Source organism: Rhinopithecus roxellana, chromosome 9 (assembly GCF_007565055.1).
Source record: "Rhinopithecus roxellana isolate Shanxi Qingling chromosome 9, ASM756505v1, whole genome shotgun sequence".
NCBI lineage: Eukaryota > Metazoa > Chordata > Mammalia > Primates > Cercopithecidae > Rhinopithecus > Rhinopithecus roxellana.
In genome coordinates this window covers 127,624,612-127,648,323 of record NC_044557.1, presented here as the reverse complement: position 1 = coordinate 127,648,323, position 23,712 = coordinate 127,624,612, and the positions used below count along the sequence as shown (strand labels likewise).

The following is a 23,712-nucleotide window of genomic DNA, read 5'->3' as shown; positions in this document are numbered from 1 at the left end:
TGGGAGGAGAACAGTGGCAGGGGCTCCTCTATATTTGATGGGCATGGGGGATTTACCTGATTGCCACTATCTTCAGGAACCTTCCAAAGGAGAAAAATCACTTAGTGTTGGTCACTAGAGCTAGTGATTTTTTTTTTTTCAGGAAGCTGGATATTACAACTTGATTTTTACTTCTCTCTCTTACAAATAATTAATATTTTGTTAGATCCTGTCCTAGGAAACCATGTTAGAGCTTCCAGTCCACATCCTTAATTCCACGGGCTTCACTCCCCCTTCTAGTTGTGGCACAAGTGACCACAACCATTACAGTCAGGAGCTGAGCATCAAAGCAAACACATTTCTGTGTGTAGCACCACAGCCCTTTTCTCATTTGTTCATACAACCGTTTTTTAAATTGAGGATCAATTATGTGTCCCAAGCATCAAATATTCAGCAGTGAACAAAGAAGTTAAAATCCCTTGTGGAATTTATATTATTTGGAGAAGACAACAAATAATATCAAATATACAGTGTAAATCAAATATACAAAATGTACAAAACCAAATATATAGTATAAATTAAATACACAGTATATTAGGGATAGATGCTAAAGACAAAAATACAGGAAAAGGAGATAGGGAGACCAGGCAAGTCACCACAGAGCGGGTGGCATTGCATAAAAGTCTAAAGGAAGGAAGGAAGGAGGCTTGGGACTATGGATCAGAAGAGCATTTCAGGCAAGGAGAACAGAAAAAACAAAGGCCCAGGAGAGGCCAGCGTGCCTGGACAGTAGTGAAGTTTGGGGATTCCAGCCAGAAATGAGGTTGCAAAGTGAGGGCACATTAAGTGCCGACTTCCAGGTCACAGTTGGGACTTTGGATTTTCTTCTGAGTGCAATGGGAAGCAGATACTGTGTTTCGAAGAGCACCTAGTTGTAGTTTTGAGATGATGACTCTGGTTGCTGTGTTGTAGAGGAAGGAAGGAGTGAAATGATCAAAGCAGAGGCTGCTTGGAAGGCTGATGCATGGATCTAGGAGAAAGATGCTGGTGTCTTCGGGAAGGGTGGTGGCCGGGGAGAGATGAGAAGGGGTCAGATTTTGGATATTCTCTGAAGGTAGACCCAAAAGGATTTTCTGGCAGATCAGATGCCAAGTGAGAGAAAGAGAGGAGTCGAGAAAAACTCTGAGATCTTTTGACCTGTATAGGCATCCCACCAAATCTTCTAAAATCTTCAGACCTTGCTGATATTCCTAGGAGTTTAGGAAGCACATTAAAACACTAATGCCAATAATGATGCTGGAGAATATATATTATTTATATATTCAAATTATTAATGCTTTATTTCTTTGCTTTCTTGATTGACACATATATGGTATAAATAGTTTACCGAATATATAGTTTACCGAATATAACTTTTTTTTTTTTTGAGACGGAGTCTCACTCTGTCGCCCAGGCTGGAGTGCAGTGGCCGGATCTCAGCTCACTGCAAGCTCCGCTTCCCGGGTTTATGCCATTCTCCTGCCTCAGCCTCCCGAGTAGCTGGGACTACAGGCGCCCGCCACCTCGCCCGGCTAGTTTTTTGTATTTTTTAGTAGATACGGGGTTTCACCGTTTTAGCCAGGATGGTCTCGATCTCCTGACCTCGTGATCCGCCCGTCTCGGCCTCCCAAAGTGCTGGGATGACAGGCTTGAGCCACTGCGCCCGGCATAACTTTCTTTATATCTGTTTCCACGTGCAAAATTATTTCTCTTACCTAAAGAATACCTAAACTTGTCTTAATTTTAAAACGAGAGATGTAGGCTGGGCACAGTTGCTCACACCTGTAATCCCAGCACATGGGAGGCCAAGGCAGGCAGGCAGATCACTTGAGGTCAAGAGTTCGAGACTAGCCTGGCCAATGTGGCAAAACCCTGTCTCTACTAAAAATACAAAAATCAGCCGGGTGTGGTGGCAGGCACCTATAATTCCAGCTACTCGGGAGGCTGAGGCAAGAGAGTCACATGGACCCGGGAAGCAGAGGTTGCAGTGAGCCGAGATCGTGCCACTGTACTCCAGCCTGGGTGACAGAGCAAGACTCTGTCTCAAAAAAAAAAATAATAATAATTAAATAAATACATAAATAAAACAAGAGATGCTACTGTCTTGGGCCAGGGTGGTGTTGGGGGAGAAGGGGTAAGAGTGGTCAAGCGGACTGTCTGACACACCGAATGGGAAGTATCAGAGAAAGACAGGCTATCTTAGTCAGCTTGGGCTGCTGTAACAAAGTATTAGGTTGATGCAATTGCGATGAAAAGAAATGACAAAAACCGCAATTACTTTTGCACCAACCTAACACCATAGACTGGGTGGCTTACAAACAACAGGAATTTATTTCTCAAAGTCCTGAAGGGTAGAAATCTGAGATCAGGGTGTCAGCACGGTAAGATTCTGGCAAGGGCTCTCTTCTGGGTTGCAGACTGCTTACTTCTTGTTGTATCCTCACTTGATGGAAAGAGACTGAGCTAGCTCTCCGGCCTCTTCTTTTTTTTTTAATTTTTTTATTTTTATTATACTTCAAGTTCTAGGGTACATGTGCATAACGTGCAGGTTTGTTACATATGTATACTTGTGCCATGTTGGTGTGCTGCACCCATCAACTTGTCAGCACCCATCAATTCATCATTTATATCATGTATAACTCCCCAATGCAATCCCTCCCTCCTCCCCCCCCATGATAGGCCCCAGTGTGTGATGTTCCCCTTCCTGAGTCCAAGTGATCTCATTGTTCAGTTCCCACCTATGAGTGAGAACATGCGGTGTTTGGTTTTCTCTTCTTGTGACAGTTTGCTAAGAATGATAGTTTCCAGCTGCATCCATGTCCCTACAAAGGACGCAAACTCATCCTTTTTTATGGCTGCATAGTATTCCATGGTGTATATGTGCCACATTTTCTTAATCCAGTCTGTCACTGATGGACATTTGGGTTGATTCCAAGTCTTTGCTATTGTGAATAGTGTCTGGCCTCTTCTTATAAGGCACTAATCACATTCACGAGGGCCCCACCCTAATGACCTAATTACTTCCAACCAGGCTCCACCTCCTAATACCATCACTCGGGGGATCACATTTCAATGTATGAATTTTTGTGGGGACAAAAACCTTCAATCCATAACAGAAGAGAAATAAAGAAAATAAATTGCCCCAATGTATTAATGGTAAGTGGATTTTTGTTGTTGTTTTGAGACAGAGTCTCTGTCACCCAGGCTGGAGTGTAGTGGCACATTTTTGGCTCACTGCAACCTCTGCCTCCCAGGTTCAAGTGATTCTCATGCCTCAGTCTCCAGGGTAGCTAGGACTACAGGAATGTGCCATCACACCCAGTTCATTTTTTTGTATTTTTAGTAGAGACGGGGTTTCACCATGTTGGCCAGGCTGGTCTCCAACTCCTGACCTCAGGTGATCCACCCGCCTTGGCCTCTTAAAGTGCTGGGATTATAGACATGAGCCATCGCACCCCACCAGGTTTTTATCACTAACAAGAATGAAGAATAGTACATGATATCTTTGTGGGTGGGCTCATTTAACAATGATTTTCTAGTGTCTTCTTGGTGCCTAGGTGCTAGAGACATGTCAGTGAACAAGAGGTGCAGAAATCCCAAATCTCAAGGAGTTTACATTCTGGAGGGTGGAGACAAGTAATGTGTATGTAATATGTCAGATGATAAGTACTGAAGGCAAGGGCGTGGTGCGGGCGGGGGGCAGCAAGGAAGGAGGCTGGAAAGTACCAGGGGGATTCATATGTAGTAAATTCTTAGAATTTGTTAAATAATATATGGGGTTTATTCCTATGTCTACTTTTTAAACAGCTTGATATAGGGAAATGTATTCATTTAATCACTTTGACTACCAGCAAAATAGGCCATGGGTCACACACTTAGTATTTCTAGATTCTTCAGAGTATTAGAAATGAAGAATGAAGCATAGCACCCTTTGTAAAGGTAGTGGCCCTTGCGCACTTTGTGTACCCTGTAGGGATAACAAAGAACGCGCAGTAAACGGTACTTGGTTAGATGGTAGTCATTGTAGGCAATTGGCTTTAGACTTACACTTCATATAAGCTCTATTTAACCTACTCAGGTTGTCCTCATTAGGGCTTTTCACTTGGAACGCTATTATAGCAATAATATATTGTATTTTTAGCATCTTATATAAAGTTTCCCACAAATGCCCAAGTTATATAATCAGCCCCCCCTCGGCCCCCCCACCCTCGGCTTTCTTTCAGCTTCCCACAGTTTTACAGTAGGGGCAAGGAGGTGTGAGTGCAATAGGGGATCCCTGTGCAGTGACTGCAGGTGTTCAGGTCTCAGAGACTGGTTCCCCCTTTCTAAACAGGGATGGGTACGCACCAACAAAATGTGTTTCTTGATACCCTTCTCTTCTATTCTCAGCCCTCACCTGCTGTTACATTTTCAGCAGGTATCACATTGCTGTGTTCCTCAGTCTGGGAGACGCTCTGTCTCCTCTTATTGTGTTCAAACCAAGCCCTGGGGCTTGGCTCCAGAGGCAGAAGGCACCTTAGGGGTAGTTCCAGTTCCCTCTTTCTACAGATAGCAAATGAGGCCTAGGGAACGCAGGTGACTTCTTCGCTGGCATAGAGGCATAAATACAGTCAGCACCAGGTGTCCAGATTCCCTCGCTGGTATGACTTCTATGAAACTGGCAGCTTCTCAGATCTCAATTTTCTTATATATATGTAATGAGAGGTATGACAAGGTGGTCTCTAGAGCCCTCTCCATCTGTGTATTGTGTTGAAAAATGCTATTGGGGACCAGGTGTGGTGGTTTATGCCTCTAATCCCAGCACACTGGGAAGTTGAGGCAAGGAAATTGCCTGAGGCCAGGAGTTTGAGACCAACCAGGCAACGTAATGGGGCCTGCTTCTACAATGAGGTTTTTTTTTTTTTTAAAAAAAAAAAGCACTTTGCTGGACAGAGAGGCATGCGTCTGTAGTCCCAGCTACTCAGAGAGGCCAAGGTGGGAGATCACTTGAGCCCAGGAGGTCAAGGCTGCAGTGAGCTATATACTCACTATGCACTGTAGCCTGGGTGACAAAGCTAGATTGTGTCAAAAAAAAAAAAAAAGAGCTATTGGGTAGGTAGTTTATATGAAATGTTATAGTTTACTCTCTTTGAATAGAACATTATCAACTGAAATGAATTAAGAATGGGACGTATTTTGCTTGGACTGACAAACTCAGTTTCTTTTTTAATAGGAATGTAAAGAAACAAATGGTAAATTCACCCACAGCAAAAAAAAAAAAAAAAAAAAAAAAAGAGGTTCAAATACACATCTTCAGCTGAGTTGTATACAAGAAAAGCACTGTGTTATGTTACTCTTAAATAGGAGTTTACCAAACTATATCAGGAAAAGTCTTATGGTGTGGCAGTGGGAGGCAGGGATAAGCAGGCAATGATGGTGATAAGCATTTTCCAAATTAGGAAACAGATACGCTTTTCTTCTTACTCTCTTACATAACTGATCTATTTTAGAAGACAACACTCAAAAACCGAAACAGAATACAAATCTCATGATTTTACTACTTTGTCAGCAAAGAATGACACAAGCAAGTAATGCGGAAGGAAAAGGAGAGCTCTTCACTCCATTGTACCTCTCCTAGCCAGGGGCAGTTTAGCAGGATTCCCTCTTCTCCATCACAGCCCGCTGGGTGACTCAGAGACCTGTCTAAATTTTAGGAAATGAAAGTAGAAGGACACTAATTTTTCTCACCTTTGAATTTAAACAAGCAGTCACATTATCGTGCAACTTTTGGGTGGCAGAGAATGATGGAAGGGTGACCTGTGACAGTGCCAGTGACTGCTTTGCCTAGACTTCCTGATTCAGAGGGAAGTTATGCAGCACACAAAGGCCACAGCGGCAGTACAGCCTCTTACATAAATAAGTTACATAAATGAGAACAAGTTATGTAAATGTATAAACCAGCAAACATGAATTATAACCATTCACAAATGCCAAGGAGAACACGGTAAGATTCCTCCTACGGTCCCATTTTTTTCTCCCTCTCATTATCATAATTGTGCCATTTTATTCCACATCAGAATCAGATGTGGTTATCTGTCATATTTATTACGGAAAGGAACTCCAAAGGACAAATAATACTTCACATTATTTTTCTGAACCACATATTGTACTTTTGGCAGAAATCCCGTAATAGAACCCGACTTTATATTTGAAAAGAAGTTTATGAGTGTTTATTAATTTATTATGCTCCTTGTAATAAACATGAACACATTATTTACTATTGTACATTTTGCAAGCTGCCATTAAGAACAAGAATGCATTACAAAAATGAATGTGCTTGTACACATGGATATTTGTTATATTATTTGCGATTTCAAGTCTCAAGGCAGTATGTGGACCTCAGATGAAAGTCACTGTTCTGCTTGTTGAGGGAAGGCAGTCATTTCGGGAGTTAGGATTGGATTGAAGGTTATCTCATGACTTAATCCCAGTGCTTCCCATGCCAAATGCTGAGGAGGTGCTCCTTGGATCTAGCTGCAATTTGCTTCAGGTGCAATGTGAATGATAAATGAACTTGTTTCTGTCTGCATCCTGTTGGAACAGGAGGCTTGGCTTTTTCTCAAGCACCTCTTTTTTATTCATTCCCTTTAGGGTAATATATCTCAATCTTTTCTGCCGTTGCACGACTTGCTCATTGTGTAGTGAAAACACATTAACTCAAAACATTTTTTAGCCTTAAGTGCCGTTCCTTATAAAGAGAAATATTAAACTTATACCATTTTCAAACATACCATGCTCAGGTGAACTTTCCAATTAGCAACTTCCTTTACTTTGAAAATCTCATATATTTCTATGAAATATTACTATTATTTTATTAAATATTATATATGATCAGTCTAACGTAGTAAAATAGTGGAATAGACGTGATCTTAAAATCTCTATTAGCTGTGTGATTTTTGACAAATAACTTTCCCTCTGTTTCCAATCATTTGAAAAAGGACTAAAAGTTCTAAGTGACTCCCAACATTAACAATCTAATACCCTATAATCAAATCTATAAATATTTTCAGCGGAGAGCTTTAAACTTGCCGCTGTGAAGTTTAAGGGAAATAGCACCTATTATATATCAACCCCATCATTTTCTTCTGTTGGCAAAACTGCAGACCCTGCTTGGGTTGTAGTAATACGGTGAGCGCCACGTGAAAAACATTTTTCTTTTAAATATGCCAAATACAGACTTTAACCAGCTGTAAGGCAGTGCCTGAGGTGTGGAGACACCTGAGGATCCTGTGGGCTTTCTCCCTCGAGGTGGGCCTACGATGAGTTTTAAGCAACGGGCAGCAGTCACCTGGCACCAGGAAAAACTCCTTGCTCTCTGGAGGGAGTCGCCCCAGGAACGTGGGTTTTGTGTTCATGTTTAAAGTTGAGTCCTCTAGAACCGAAGAGTCCCAGTCATCTGCCGAAGGTGCCCTCCCAGGCCCCCTGCTTGGGAGCGCCCACCTGGAACCTGGGCATAGAGGAATGAAAATGCAGACCCGCACAAGCGTGAGGACACGCCGGGAGACCCCTGCCCGCCAGGAGTTGGGGCAGGTCCGGCCTGGGCGGGGGCGTCGGGGGAGGGGTGGTGACCCTGAGTCCCGCGCGGCAGGGGCGCGGGCCACCGCAGGTGGGGGCGTCGGCGAGCAGGCAAGCGGGGACTGAGGCTCCGGGTTCCATCGGGCTTTGTTCCGTCACGAGCCGAGCCCTCCTTTCCGGAGAAGCCAATTAGATCTCCGACGGAGGAATCATCTGACCTGCGCCCCCGCCGGGAGGGGGCTCGCAGGGGCGGGGCCCAGCGCTTGGCTCCTCGGGAGCGCGGCCGCGGGCTGCGTGGGGGAGTCCCGGCGCCGTCGCCGAGCCCGGCCCCGCCCTCGCCAGGCCCCGCCCTCGGGGCTTCCCGGGCGCGCGCCGCCCCGCCGTGTCCGCGCGCCACGCCCCCCTGCTCGCGGGCCGCGTGCGGAGCCGCGCGCCCGGGAGGCTCCGGGACCGTGGCGGCGGGCGGCGGCAGCGCAGCCCTCCGCGGGCCATGTCCTCTCCGGCGGTGGCGAGGAGTTCCCCGGGAGGGAGTCGGGAGATGGCCCCGGCGCCGCAGGGCCGAGGCCGGTTCTGGGAAGTGGGCGGCGGCAGCGGCCTTCGGCTGGAGCGCGCGGCCGCGGAGTCGGAGCGCTGGGAACTGCTGCTTCGCCGCGGGGAGCTGCTGGCGCTGGGCGGCCACCTGAAGGGCGCGCTGGAGGCGTTCGCGGCGGCGCTGCGCCGCGGAGCCCCGGCCAGGCCCGAGTGCCTGGGCGCCCTGGTGGACTGCCTGGTGTTCAACTACCGGCTCCGCCACGGGCTGAGCTGGAGCGCGGTCCCGGCTGCGGGCGCGGACGGCGGCGCCTGCGGGCTCCTCAGATGCCTGGGCTGCCGGGGCTTCCTGAGCGAGCCGGTGACCGTGCCCTGTGGCCACAGCTACTGCCGCCGCTGCCTGCGGAGGGAACTCCGCGCCCGCTGCCGCCTCTGCCGGGACCGGCTGCCGCCCGCCACCGCCAGTGCCACTGATGCTGAAGGGACCGCCCCGCGGCCGCCGCCTCTGGCCGCCGCCATCGCCGCCTCAGACTTCAGAACCAGCGTCGTCCTCAACCACCTGGCCGAGAAGTGGTTCCCGGGCCAGCGCGAGCGGGCCCGGGCGGCTGGCAGACTCGGGGAGCTGCTGCACCAGGGGCGCTACCGGGAGGCCCTGGCCGCCGCCTGCGAGGCGCTGCGAGCAGGTGACCGCGCGGGGATGCGGCGGGGCCGGGCCGACCGCACCCTCCTGGCCCGGAGGACCCGGGACCCGGAGCTTGTCTGCGTCCCGGGAGTCTTCTCTGCTTCCCCAGGGCCGCTGGGCCACTGGGTTTCGGGTCTCGGGGTGCTGGGGGGTGTGGGAGGGGGCGGCGCCCCGGGGTGCTTCGGTCACAATGGGGATCGCCCTGGGAGCCGACTGTGACGCAGCGCGGGGAGGGGCGCTCGGCGCGGGGTTCCCTCGGCGGCGGCCTGGCCGTCGGGCGCGCGCTCCGGGCGCAGAGTGGGTGACCGGGACCGTGGCTGCCCCGGCGCGGGATGGGTGGGAGCTGAGCTATCCCGAGCGGCCGCTCGCTTCCTGCTGCGCGCTTTCCGGGAATTGACTCTCTCGGGCCAGGCCCGCCGCGGGGAAACGACTGCCGGGGTGGGGAGAGAATCCCCCGCGAGGACAACTAGGCCGGGAAGGTGGCGTCTCCCTTCCTCACCCACAAAAGTCACCGGGACAATTGGGAGCCGCGGGAGGGCAGAATTGCATAAGCTGGGGGCGGGGGTCGTTGTGTAACGGGTGACGTCCGGTGGGCGTGGCGGGAGCTCCGCGCGGGCACCCGGCCCCGGGAGGCCCCGCAGGCCGCTGGGCTTGGGGCTTGGGGCGGAGCTGCCCCGGTGGTCCCTTGCTACCTGGAAATGCCTGAACTGGTTTCTCTCGAAAGTTTTAGCTGGCCTGTTTCAGATCATGCTTATTTCCTATGTACTTTGCAGTGCACCTAGCTTATGGTAAAGATGAGAGGGGCTTCCTGATCCAGAGTTCTTTGCCACGCTTCTCTTGGCCGTTCCACTTAGGATCAAGCTGTGGGGAAAGGCCTTGTAGGTCTTGAGTGCATTCCTTAGTCTCCAAGAAGCAGCCTCGGCCTCCTAACCTAGGTTAGCTAGCACTTTCTTCTTAAGGTGGTTTTAGGCGCTGAAAAGGGGCAGTGTCAAGCTTCTCTTATGTAAAAGGAAGAATTGTTCTTTAAATCGGTAGTTCTTGACCAGCGGGATTTACCTCCCCTCTCTCAGGGGACATTATCTAGAGCAATATCTGGAGACATTTTTGGTTGCCACCTCTTGTGGGTGGTGGTGCTGGTACCGACATCTAGTGGGAGAGGCCGGGGGTGCTGCTCAGACATCCTACGAGGCACAGCAGGATTCCCACAACAAAGAATTATCAGGCCCCAAGTGCCACTGTTGATAAACCTTGTGTTACGCGTATTTCAAGATTTTAGTATCTATCCATTGGCATGAAATGATAGTTGGGGGAATAATCCCCAAGAAAATAGACATCTAGAATAGCAGCTGACTTTAGGTATTACAGGTAAATTTATAGACTGTGTAACTGAAAGGATCATCTTTCGGGTCATCTTTTGTCCCAAGTGCTTAGTCATATTGAACTAATGTCAAGATCTTGCATTGTTTAATATCTTTAGAGTTCGAAGCACAAACACCGGAGATTTTTGTATTCTTTCAGTGCCTTTATGAGGAGTAGGCAGTTATAAAATAGAAAGGCTCAGAACAAAAGAAAAGTGTTTGGAATACAGAATTCTGATATGGATGACTCTGCCTCTCTGGGTGAATAAAGAGAAGGGAAACTGGACTCAGCTGTACAGACCACCTAGTAACTGACCATGGTGTGATTTTTAAAGCAAGGAAGCAGATGCCAGGCAGTGAAGACTTGCGCACAGTGACACTGTTAACTGGTTGAGAGGCAGCGCTGTATCTTCCACTTCTCCTAAACGTTGGTCTAGGGTTCATCCTGCCTTATAGCTCATCCAATGAAAATGTTTATTATACATATCCAAGTAAGTTTTTTTGGTCACTGAGGCTGAAACTTATGGACAGTACTACTACTGATGTAGTGATTCGACCTTAAATTAGGTGTTTCACAAGAATCCAGGTCCTGGTCCATGGAAGAACAGTGAACACATTTGCTAATTGAGGTCTAGCTTAACATTCTGTGACCAATAATACTTAACAGAGATTCTGGTTCTTGTATCGAGGATGTTATGTTTAACAGGAAAAGGCTCTGAAAGATGTAATCTCTGCTTTTTACAAGCTGCATAGATTGCACGTGGGGATTTTGCGCACTAAGCAACTTAATTCTACTCTTGCAGGAATAGAACCCGAGTCCTCCGACTTTCACCTCATTAGCTAATTTTTTCCTCATTTTTAGTTCTTTCAAGAATCATTAATTCCATACTTGAAAATGTCCGAATGGCACTAATGAGGATAAGTTTTTTAAATCTTTTGAATTATTAATGGGAAGTAAAATGAGAAAAAAATCTTAGAGCTATTGGAGTTGGTAAAGGGCTGATTTATAAGTGTTTCACAATTTATGGGTATAAATCAAAATGTTAACGAGTACAGTCATAATCTATTTGTATAATCGTTAGGCTTTAACTTCTTTGAAATTGGCAAGTTAGGCATTTGACATGTATTTATGTAACTGTACAGTTGTAGTTATTAATGACCCTGTCATTATTGTTGATAATGAAAAAAAGATCTTCACTATAATTTTTTCATATAATTCTTATAATGAAACAAGTAAATACTATTAACTAGAAAAAATCTAGTCTGCAGTTAGCCCACACACATCCAAACTTATCTCTGCCAGCAGCAAAAGAAAGCTTGAAAACCTTTGCCAAAATCAGAAGTTTCCCATTTAGATTACATAAGTTTCTGTTGAATTGAAATATATTTAGATAACATTTAAACCATTGATCTTTTGGTATTAACTCTCAGATGTTTCATAACTTTCTGTCTTTTTAGTATTCAAGGATATTATGTAAAGTTTTTCCTGCTCTGAATCTCTGTACTTGAGCCTATTGAAATGATCCCACTAAGCCATGCTGTCTGCCTTTTGTGTTTAACGTTTTTTTACAGACTTGTCTCCTTCGTGTGTTCACCTCTCCTCTAAAAGAAGACAACAGAACAGTGTAATTTACAATTTGTACAGGTTAAAAGAAAAATAAAGGTTGTAAGGGGGAGAACATTTTGTTTTAAAATATTTGGGTAAGGAAAATTTTGTCTTTAATATTAATTCTGTAATCCTTGACCAGGCATGGTGGCTCACACCTGTAATCCCAGCACTTTGGGAGACCAAGGTGGGCGCATCACTTGAGGCCAGGAGTTCGAGACCAGCCTGGCCAACATGGTGAAACCCTGTATCTACATAGAAAAAATTAGCCGGGCGTGGTGGTGCGTGCCTGTAGTTCCAGCTACTGCAGAGGCTGAGGCAGGAGAATTGCTTGAACCCTGGAGGTGGAGCTTGCAGTGAGCAGAGACCACACCACTGCACTCCAGCCTGGGCAACAGAGCAAGACTCGGTCTCAAAAAATAAAAATAAAAATAAAAATATGATCCTTGACTGTTACCCAGTATTTTTACATTATTCATATTAATATCATTTGATCTTCACAGAGAATTCTATGGAGTACCATAATATTATCCTCAGAGGGAAACTGAGGCACCTATGGATAGACATGCAGTGTGGCTTAGTGATTAAAGCTCTGCATGCTGGAAGCTGACACCTGGCTTTCATTCCCAACGCAGCCTTCGTTTCTCTCCGACCTTGTGCATGTTGCCTAACCTCTCTGTGTTTTGGTTTCCTTATCTGAAAAATGAGAATAGTCTCTGCCTCATAGGGTGTTGTGAGAATCAAATGAGTAAAAACATGCTAAGTGCTTTAAATAGTGCCTGACACAGAGTAATGCCCAGTAAATATTGATTAAATATTTTTAAAATGTAGAAGTGTGTTTTAGCCAGAAGGTGATTTCACTGAAACTGGAATCTAAACCTTGGGATTTTACATCCTGTTCTGTTCTGTCACTTGGTAGAGAGAGTAAAGATTACATCCCGATTTTAGTCTACACATGTTAACTAGCAGTTTAGCATTCATCAATAAACTATAGATACTGAAAAGCTTTAGCTATCAGAAGACCAGTCAAATTATAGGTAAATACTGAATCCATTTAAAGAAAATGTGGAGGGTTTTTATTTCGTAACTCAACTAGGTTAAAATGAAGAAATTTGAATTTAAACAATACAGTAGTTTCCCCTTATTTGTGGTTTCAGTTACCCACATAGTACAGTATGATAAAATATTTTGAGACCACATTCATGTACCATTTATCACAGCATATTGTTATAATTGTTCTATTTTATCATCAGTTATTGTTACTAATTTCTTACTATACCTAATTTATAAATTAAAGTTTATCATAGGCATCATAGTATATATAGGGCTTGGTACTCTCCGAAGTTTCAGGTATCCGTGGGGGTCTTGGAACGTATCCCCCCGGATAAAGGGAGGCTCCTGTAACTTATTTATGTCCTTCCTTATTGTGCAGAGGACTTGAAACAGTAAACATTGATGTCTGTATGGTGATTATAGTTCACAAGTATTTTCATTTCTATTATCGTAATTGATCCATACACAAACTCACATGAGATAGGAGGGTAAGTATTAGCATACCTAATTCACAGATTTAAGAAAAGTCCCAAGAATTTTAGGTGACTTTCTTAAGGCAAGTAAGTGACCAAGTTAAAACTGAAAGCAGAACCCAAATATGTGCATATTGGTTCTAAATGCAAAGTTTATTTTAAAATTAGCATGTAAAACATAAATCTATTCTTACCATTCAACAATTTTTTATTGAGTAGCTACTATATACCAGGCATTGTTTTAGGTGCTAGAAATATAAAAAGGAGTAAAATAAAGTCCCTGTCCTTGTAGAGTTTGTATTTTTTGTTTCTTTTATAATTGCAGCAAATTGAAAATCCCTAGAAAGTGGGGTTTACCGCCTAATTGACTTCTTAACCAAGACTATCTCTAATTATTTTCTTTGATTCATAAGATACTTTAAGGATTTTTTTTTTTTTAGTGCCTCAGGGTTACTAAAAAGATCAACTATAATGGCTATTGATATAAATGATTAAAAAACTGAAGTGTCCCATTTCAAATGAATAATTTGTTTTTTAATCTGTTCCTCATTCATCAAATGCAGAATTTACCAAAACTGAATTATCTTAGATTTCAAGTTATTTATATATTAACTTTTTGTTTATTCAGAATCATTTTTGTATTTGTTGGAATATTTCTAAGAGGCTTGGAAAATCTCAAGTAAAATTTTAAATGATTTTGTGTAGTATTCTGCCTCTTTCCAAAGGTATTTCTGAAAATTGGGATTGTTTTATTATTGAAGTTGAATGACTTCAGGGAACTCTAAAATGCAAGATGGAAGCTTCTGTTTGGTTTTTTCTTTCCCTTTGATAAGCTCTTTTGCTTCCCCTCCCCTTGACCCACCTTTGTGCTGTCTGTTGTCCAGTCTGCTCTGCTGATCCCTACAGATGTTTCTTATCTAGGCTACCATTTATGTGGGTAAAAGACAAGGTAGAAAATACTCTTCTGTACCTTGTATCAAGGGCTAATCTAATATCTTCATCACCTTGTTTTGAGATATTTTGGAATGTTATCAACAACTATTATAGATGGAGCATGTATGTCCCAGGTGTGGTGTTAACTGTTTAACATGCATTATCTTATTCAATCCTCACAGCAGTTATAAAATGTAGGTGTTTTAGAGGTAAACATATTATAGGTAAGGAGAGTTCAAACAGTTAAACTACCAAAAGGGGATGTGAACCCAATTTCTGTATCCAGTGTTTATGATCTTACTATCCCAAACTCCTACTCCTGAACATTCTTAATCAATCATCAAAAACTTATCAGTTGGCAGCTTTGAGCTCAGCCCTGGTAACCAAGTCCTACTATACTGAACTTAATGAAGCAATAGAAGCAAAAAAAAAAAAAAAAAAATTGATATTCTGGTAAGCCTTTGAAAATTTTGATAGCTTGATATATAAATCTAAGAAAAAGACACTCAGAAAAATGAGAAAAAGGATATGAATAGAGAACTTATACACAGCGCAGATACTGAATAAACACAAAGTTTTAAAGGTCAAACTTAATGAAGAAATGGAGGTTGTTAAAATTATGAAACTATTTTTAATTTATATATTTCTAGCAAAGAGAACACAGCTTGTGGGAGTGTAAAATAAAGTTTTTATAAAAGAAGGGTTGGCAGAATGTGTTGGAAATGTTGTATATCTATATAACTTTGTAGGCCCAGCATGGTGGCTCATGCATATAATGCCAAAACTTTGGGAGACCAAGGAGGGAGGACCACTTGAGCCCAAGAGTTTGAGACCAGCCTGGGCAACATAGCGGTACCCTATCTGTACAAAAACTTTAAAAATTAGCCAGGTGTGGGGGCATGCACCTGGAGTCCCAGCTACTGAGGCAGGAGGATCTATTGAGCACAGGAGGTCGAGGCTGCAGTGAGCCATGATAATGCCACTGCATTCCAGCCTGGGCTACAGAGTGAGATCTTTTCTCAAATAAATAACAAAATAAAGTACAGTAAATAAATAACTTTCTACATACTGTATAGCAAATAACTAAAAAGGCAAGCAGATACATATAGATAGACATTTGTTATACTTTTTATACTGCCAAAAGTTGGAAGTAACTTAATTGCAGAGTAGGAAATTTTTAAATAGGTTGTGTATATAGTAGGATATTTTGCAACTATTAAAAATCATGTGGACTAGTATTACAGGGAAGAAAAAAGCAGATTATAAACAGCATATGTGATATATTTTATAAAACTACATATTAATAATGTACTTCACACATAAAGAACAAAAATACATGGGAGGCTGTTGTTTTAGACTGACCACACCCCTTATTCCCATATTAGTAATTATTGGCACCAGCAGACCAGACAGAATTAGAATGGAGGCCCTTGTGCTAAGTGCCACATAATCAAACTGAACTTTGAATTTGAATTGAAATGAGCCAGTTTTCTTTTAAAAAAAAAAAAAAAAAGAGAGATTTCAGTCAACCTGAGTTAGTGAAATAAGAAAGTCCTGTTTTAACTCTGTAAAGAAAGTTTTCAGCTTTGAAACAATTTGTGTCCCTTATTTCTGCTTTCTTCAGCCCTTTTCTGCCTAGAAGGCTAACCTCCTCTGCTTAGCTCATCAGAACACTCATTTTGTAGAATGAGGTGTTGCCCATTTCTGGAATCACAGATAAAAGCCAATTCGAACTTTAAATTTGTGGTAATTTTTTTCTTTTGTTAATACCAACACTGGCTGTTTCTTTGTGATGGGAAAAAGATAGTTTTTAACTCTTATTTCTATATTTTTCAAATTTTATGACTAAACATTTTTTAAGCTTTTGTGATTTGAAAAAACTTTCTTGAAGGTGAACTAAAGAAACAACTTTAAGACTCCTGTTACTAATCACGGATCCCTAAGGATTGGAACAAAGATAGGAAACCGTGACCAACTGTCTCTTCAACCCACGAAATAAATGCTTTGGACAGCTGAAGATTAGATTCCTCTGGGAGCAGAGTCTTATTTAAATCTTTTTACTTGCCGAATGACTTACAGATCATACTGGATGTAAAAGAAGAGAAAATGGGAACATGAATTGAGCTTAAGGAATCAAATTTTAATGAATTTTCCGTAGTTCAGGGAACATTTATCAAAGCCAGGATCTGAGGATAAAAGGCAGGAAATAATGGAGTTCAAAAATCTTTAAATTACTTTAATAATTGCCATATATATACAATGAAGGTACAGAATCGTAATAGCAAACACGCCATGCTTTCAATGTACCAAGCCCTGTTCTAAGTACTTTGCACCCATTAACTTACTCTCTTGAGTAACCCTTGAGGTAGAGACTGTTACCAACATATTAATAGTGTGGCGGTAAACAGCTAGAACTCTGGAGCTGGCTTCCTGCGTTAGAATCTCGAATCCACCAATTACTAGCTGTATGATCATGGGCAAGCTCTCCGCTGTTTTCTATAGAAATGTGGACAATCCTAGATCCGTGTAGAATTGTGCTGAAGATTGTAAATCATTTAGAACAGCACATAGTGGTGTTAATGTTTTAAAAGCCCCTGAATTTTAAAGCTAAGGAAATTAAAGTACAGATATTACTTGCAATTTGCCCCAAGTCACAGTGAGTAGGTGGAGGAGCCAGATCATGCTCTTGGTGGTTATCATAAATTGTGGAGGAAGACCTAAAGCAAAGCATCTTGGGAGGAGATTGGTGAGCTGAGTCTTGCTGGATGATAAAATGTTATCAAGATAAAGAATGGTATGATAAGGGAGGAGCTCAGCACAGGAAGGAGGCATGAAATAGAATGGTATGCATGGGGCAGTGTGGGTAGTGAGGTATAGTTGGGACTTTGAGTGAGTGGGAGGTTCATAATGATAATTAAGGCTGGAGAGATGGGCAGGAGCCAGGCATGGAGGATCTTGTACTAAATAATACCTGTTTTATCTTGTGGATGGTAAGGATGTAGGGTAGAGTAGAACTGAAGGCAGGGAGATCAGTTAGCAAGCTATTGCAATAGTACTAGAGAGAGATTTGGGGAGCCTAACCCAGGGTTACTAGCAATAGGATTGGAAAAGGGCAGATTTGAGGCATATCATAGGAGGTGACATTTACAAAGTTGATTCTGATTTGGGAAGTTAGTGGTGTCAGTGATAGAGAATACAGTGAAAAATGCTTTTTTGGTGAAGAACATGCTGAGTTTGAGAAAAAGTATGGCAGGCAGTTGGAAATTTGATGTATCTGAAGTTAGGGTGAAAAATCAGGACTAAAGATAAAGATCAGGGAGTTAATTAAAAATGATGACTAGTACATCTGTCCCTGCTTCTGGTAGATATGGAAACAAGACCAGAGACACCAAGTGATTTAGAATAAGATCACAGAGTTAGGTACCACAGTCATATTCAATACAATTAGCCCAAACCATGTTAGTCTTTGGATTTTGTCAAAGTTGTCAATTTTGACAACTTCATCAAATTTTGACAACTTTTGAAATTTTGTCAATTTCAAAAATGGAAAGTATATAATATGCCAGGCACTTGCTGGGTACTACAGATACCTGCAGTAATGGAGTGAGCACCAGGATCTTCCCTGATGGCGTGTGCAGCGAGGTGACTAGTTCTCTCTAGTGTCCTCAAGGTCACATAGAGAGCATACAGTAAATACTTATTGACTCTTTCAAACTTAAGTTAATGATACAGTCAGGACTGATTGCTATTTTGTTGTCTTTCGTGAAAGTTTACATGGAAGGCAGATCTTGTGTATGCTTTTTTAGCGCACTTGGCTCTTTTTTAGAATTAAAAAGAATTTGAGATCAGTAAGTGTGATGGTCCTAATCTTTTAAAAAAAGTATTGGAAGTTTGAACTCACCTGATGAGGGGTTTTTTGTTTTTTGTTTTTTTTCAAAAAAATAATCATTCAAAATAATCCATTAACATTGGAAATTCTCAATAAGAACATTACAGACAAGGAGTTAGGGAGCAAGAGTTTTAAAATCTGGCTCTTTTTATCTCTATTTAGAGCGTGCATCTTCTCTTCTTACCCCAACATATACTGTTTCGGACCTCCTTTAGGGAGATCTCAATATCTCGAATTTTTCTGTGTGGAGAGGGGAAGGAATATGTCTTTTTTTGCTTTGGTCAGAGTGGATACATTTTATAGTTTGACTGTTTTTTCAAAGACAGGTCTTCTGAGTCACTTCTTTCACTGCTGCCATAAAGAAACTATAAAGGTGATTGAGCAGTGAAGGCAATGGATAAAAGGGGAAATATTCAACAGTTCTGAACGTGCATGACATCAAATATAAAGAAGGGAGAACTTGATATATAAGAAAAAAATTGAAATTAAAAAAAATAAAAATCCAAGAATAGGCTGCTTGTTGCGATAGTGAACTCCTTCTCGCTGGAGGTACTGAGCGGAGTCTGTCTCAAGGATGCTTTTGGAAGCACCCCAGCTGTGGGTGGAAAACTGCACTTCTGAGCCCAGTCCTTTATCACCTGGAGTTGTTGATGCTGATGCTTTTACTACTCGTTGTTAGACTATTTTGCCATACATCGCTCTGTTTTCTCAACTCCAGTTGTACTTGACAAGTCAGTATTGCATGATGCTGTTTCACAGTAAAATTTTCTAGCTAGATTATAAGCTCCTCAAAGACAGGAATAATGTAAACCATTTTTGAATAGCTACAGGGTCTAGGTTTGTGCTAGGAACTCTTAATTCTTGATTGATTAATCATATTGAACTTTTAATTCATATGCATTTTGTTCAGAGATAATTTTTCATTGCTTTAAGAAGCACCAGACAAAATACTCTAGACATGTTTTTTTTAAGAAGTAAAAAGTTTTATAAAATATTAATTTTACTCTTTAAATGTTTTCATTGATATAAAATTGTGGGAACATTGTAATTCCAGTTCTCAGACACCAGCAACGGAAAGAGGCCTTCCTAAATTAATTGCTCAAGTGAGAGTTATCAATAGAAAAGCAGTCATCTAAAAACTAGAGTAAACCCGGCAGCTATTGATGAATTTTATTAAATTTTATTTAGAGGCATTAAGGTCTTTATGCCCATCTTACAGTGAATACCTTATGCTTTTAAAGATCTCAAAGATAGCTTTAAAATAAGAGTCAAGTTGGTGTCATTTGTTGCTATATTAAAAATTAATTTCTTGCTTGGACATCAGTTTTAGAATCTGCATACCTTTAGTAATTGATTGCAGTAATATCAGTGAACCAGCTAAGTGTCTGAAATTCTGAATGCCATAAGATAATAATTTGGCTTCTTAAGTACAGATGTAGATGATAGTGAAACGAATAACAAAGCCTTTTTTCTCAGGAGTATTTTAAATTAAATATATTTTGAAGTGGGCCAATACCGTTTTTGCTAGTGGCAGGAATTACAATTCGATCTCTTAAAAGCTGACTCTTACTAACTCATTTCCTCCAGAATCAAGACTACTGTATACCCTCATAAGATTGAGCCTTTGTCAGTCCCTTGTCACTGTGGGAATTCCACATGCAATAGTTACACATATGGCTATTTTTATAAATGAGGACTTAGAAAGTAGGGTAAAAATATAAGATTTACTATAAAAAGGCAAATCTAAACATCTAAGAAATAAGTCTTTAAAATCTTTATAGACTACCCTTTGTTAAAAAAAAAAAAAAGGTTTCTTAGGAGTGATTATTCATATCATAAAAGTATTTACAATATTCTGAAAAACAGTTTCCTCCACAAAAATGATCTACTTACAATGATTTGATACAACTTGTAGATAAGATTCAACATGTAAAATGGGTTGTGCCTGTACTGCCCTTGGCTTATAGACTTTAGTTTGGTGATTATTAACCCTGGAATCACTAAGTCATTTCTTAATCTGGTATGATCATATTTTGTGGATTACGTAATAATCTTTTAGAAGTAATCATATCCTTATGAAATATTTATTTCAGAGCCCAGTGACTTGATTGTAAAAATTTACAGAGCGGAATCATATGCTGGTCTCCAAGAGTTTAAAGCAGCCATAGAAGATTTAAATGCAGTTCTTTTTCAACTTCCAGATTGGCCTGAGGTAAAATTACTGTTTTATGTTTGCATAAATTGTAAAATTTCAACTATAGGGGACATGCATTCATTCACAGTTACGAATTTTGACAAAGTAGATGGTTGACTCCAAATAAAATACCTAGTGCTCCAGAAATGTAGGTTCAGCTAGGTACAATGGCTCATTTCTATAATCCCAGCACTTTGGGAGGCTGAGTTGGATGGATTGCTTGAGCCCAAGATTTTGAGACCAGCCTGGGCAACATGGTGAAACCCCGTCTCTACAAAAAATACAAAAATGAGCCTGGCATGGTTGTTTGTGCCTGTAGTCCCAACTACTCGAGAGGCTGAAGTGGGAAGGTCACTGGAGTCCTGGAGATTGAGGTTGTGCCCCTGAAGTACCACTGCATTCCAGCCTTGGTGACAGACCCCATCTCAAAAACTAATCTGGGTTCAGTATTTTGAGAGGATGAGTATCATCTCACAGTTTGTTTAATTATAAGAGACTTTTCTTTCATAAATTAGGAACAAACAATTCATGGTACGGGAAAAAAAGACTTTATTATACAAAATACCTGCAAAGAAATACAACTTGCCATATTGTGAAGATGGATGCAAACTGGACTTCATTGAATGAGATTTATTAATGGAAAGATAATAGGTTCTTAAAGTTGGAAACTTTGTGAGGTATTATATGGTAACTATGTGATTAGGCAGTGATTTAATTCAGAAGATAGGGACAAAGGAAGTTGCCTTGCTCTTGTGGCTTTTAAAAAGACTTAGGAGTGTGTATGACATACAATCAGTTTACAGATTCTCCTTTTTATCAAATTGTCAAGGCAAATTAGTCCAAATGTGTTCTTTAAGATATAAGTTACTCTTTTACGTGACTTTTTCCCTCCATTCAAACTGTGCCTTTGAGGACAGTGTAGTAAGGCTGCTCTAAAAATTACAAATTAATGAGAGAAATGATACGGAGTTTCATGATGGCATGACTGGTTAGTACAAAGCAAATATATTCAGAATAAGAGGGCAGTGGTCGGTGTGCATGGCTTTAAAACTACTGAAAAGGAATCTTCTGGACTTAGCACAGAAGTGATGTCATCAGAAAGGTTTTCTTCAGCCATTAAAGTGGTAGCTAAAAAACTGTTTGACTAGAACGTTCTTTCTGCTCCTCTGATGTTAATACTAAGAATCTCTTTCATTCTGATCACATCAGCAAGGAACATTTAAAGCTTATCAGTTGATGCTTTGTTGGACCAACCCACAAACTGAATTTTGGGTTTATCGGTGATAATTAGTGGGATTCTAATTTTTGTCATAGAGTTTGCTGAACTCACATTACAAAGGAGAAAAGTGAAAGACAAAAGGGATTTATGAAAAGTGTTATGTCGATAAGTACTTTCTTAAAAAAATAGCACGGGCGATTATAGAGTCCTGATAACTTGGAAGAGATTTACCATATTGTCCTAAATCTAGGACAAAATTTTTTTCACATTTTAATATTTCTTTAATTTTGATGCATTCTTAAAGTCAGTATAATTTCACATGTAATTTCCTTTTCCCTCAAACAGTTCTTATTAAATCAATAATATTTAAATCAGTAATTTCCTTCAAGTGTGGGGACGTGGTATTTCTGATCCTGCCAAGCTCTGACTTGGTGTGGAACTTTGGTCAAAAAGTCATTGTCTGAGCCTCACTTCCCCTCTTAGTGTTTCTCCAGGGTGGTGTGTAGGTATGCCTTTAAAATGCTTTGGCCTCAATTATTCAGAATTTTAAAATCTGCATTTCCTTTTTTTGTTTGTTTGAGACAGTCTTGCTCCGTCACCCAGGCTGGAGTGCACCGGTGTGATCTCAGCTCACTGCAACCTCCGCCTCCCATGTTCACGTGATTTTCGTGCCTTAGCCTCCCGAGTAGCTGGGATTACAGGCATGCCACCACACCTGGCTAGTGTTTGTATTTTTAGTAGAGGCAGGTTTTCACCATGTTGACCAGGCTGGTCTCGAACTCCTGAACTCAAGTGATCCACCTTTGTCAGCCTCCCAAAATGCTGAGATGACAGGCATGAGCTACCGCAGTCGGCCCAAAATCAGCATTGCTGAGCAAACTGTTGTTTTTCTTTACTTGATAATGATTTTTTAAAAAGCAATTCTTACCACAAAGGTTTTATATCTGTGCTTTTATTGAAGGTCTACTTCAGGAAAGGAAAAGTACTCTACGATGCCGGTGTTTTAGGTGATGCCTTACAGCTCTTTCTCCAGTGCTTAGCCCTTGATGAAGATTTTGCACCTGCAAAGCTGCAAGTACAAAAGGTAATCAGTTTACTAACAATTACAGTTCAAGGTAGGGCTAAGAGACAGGTGGGGTTTTTTAAAAAAATGCTAATAAAAGTTGGAATAAGAACATAAGTAGTAAATAAATCTAACTTAGGAACAAATGGGACAATTTGAGTGGTTTTCAGGTTCATATACTTACTGTATTGAGTTCGTAGTGAAATCGAAACATTTCATTCACAGATATTTCAATGCATTTTTTTGGTCAGTTTTCTAATAGTTTGTTCAATCTGAGCCAGACCGATGGTCCTTAATTAAGCGTTGCTATCACTATGTTCCTGCTCAGAAGCCTTATCGACCTGCCTTTTGCCTTTTACTTCAGGTCTATCCTTGCTTACTCCCCAGGATTGCCAATAGTATTTCCCAGTCCAGTTGTTTTGCCTTATATTTTTCAATACTCCAGATGTCACTTTCCATACTTTGTTCTATTTGTGGTATGTTAATAGTTATTAATTTTTTAAAATAGGGGATGGGGGAAGGAAGGGAGCTGTCTGATGAAGTGAAGCACTTCACTTCATCACTGGGAAGCACTGGGTTAAGCCAAGTTAATTAGGTTTCTCCAGAACATCTCATAGCTTTTGATATGCCAGCATGAAATAAAATAGCACTCAGCTCTTGCAAGACTTATTCACAGAATATCTGGAAAGAGTAAGGTCTTCAAAAAATTCTTTGAGAAAATCTATGCTAATCCAAATTCAGGGTCCCAGTCATGATGCTCTCCTCTATATACTCAAAACATGCCACATTATTTATCACAGTTGCAGTGTTTCTTAGAGTGTGGCTTTTTGTCGGAATCATGTGGGGATCATGTTAAACCTGAAGAGCTCTGGGCCCACCAACTACAAGTCTTTGATTCAGAATCTCTGAAATCGGAGCAGCCATTTAAGAACCAGCCCAAGAGATGTTTATGTACCCTGCAGCATGAGAACTTTGAGATTCTTCTCAGATCTCAACCCCCTTAAGAATCCAGCTGGCATTGGTATAGCCTCTATGAGGTTTGTTTGCTTATACGTTCTAGCCCACTGATTTAAGAAGAAAATGTTTACTATTGTCTGTTTTCTGACTGTTCCATGTTCATTAGTGTTATCTTCTTGGTAAGA

At 41.6% G+C, this 23,712-nt stretch overlaps 1 protein-coding gene across 4 annotated transcripts in view; it reads left to right on the top strand.

Annotated features, from left to right (window-relative positions):
- The first annotated feature begins 7,962 nt into the window (after nucleotides 1–7,962).
- LONRF1 (LON peptidase N-terminal domain and ring finger 1) overlaps nucleotides 7,963–23,712 on the top strand; it is a 33,842-nt gene continuing 18,092 nt past the window's right edge. For 2 of the 4 annotated variants that reach the window (XM_010380104.2, XM_030937965.1), the window contains exons 1-3: nucleotides 7,963–8,783; nucleotides 20,188–20,306; nucleotides 22,469–22,591. In XM_010380104.2, the coding sequence (XP_010378406.2) occupies nucleotides 8,063–8,783; nucleotides 20,188–20,306; nucleotides 22,469–22,591 (963 nt within the window). In that variant the 5' untranslated portion in view covers nucleotides 7,963–8,062. The remainder of the gene's footprint in view (nucleotides 8,784–20,187; nucleotides 20,307–22,468; nucleotides 22,592–23,712) is intronic. The other 2 variants (XM_030937966.1, XM_030937964.1) reach the window with 1 other exon arrangement.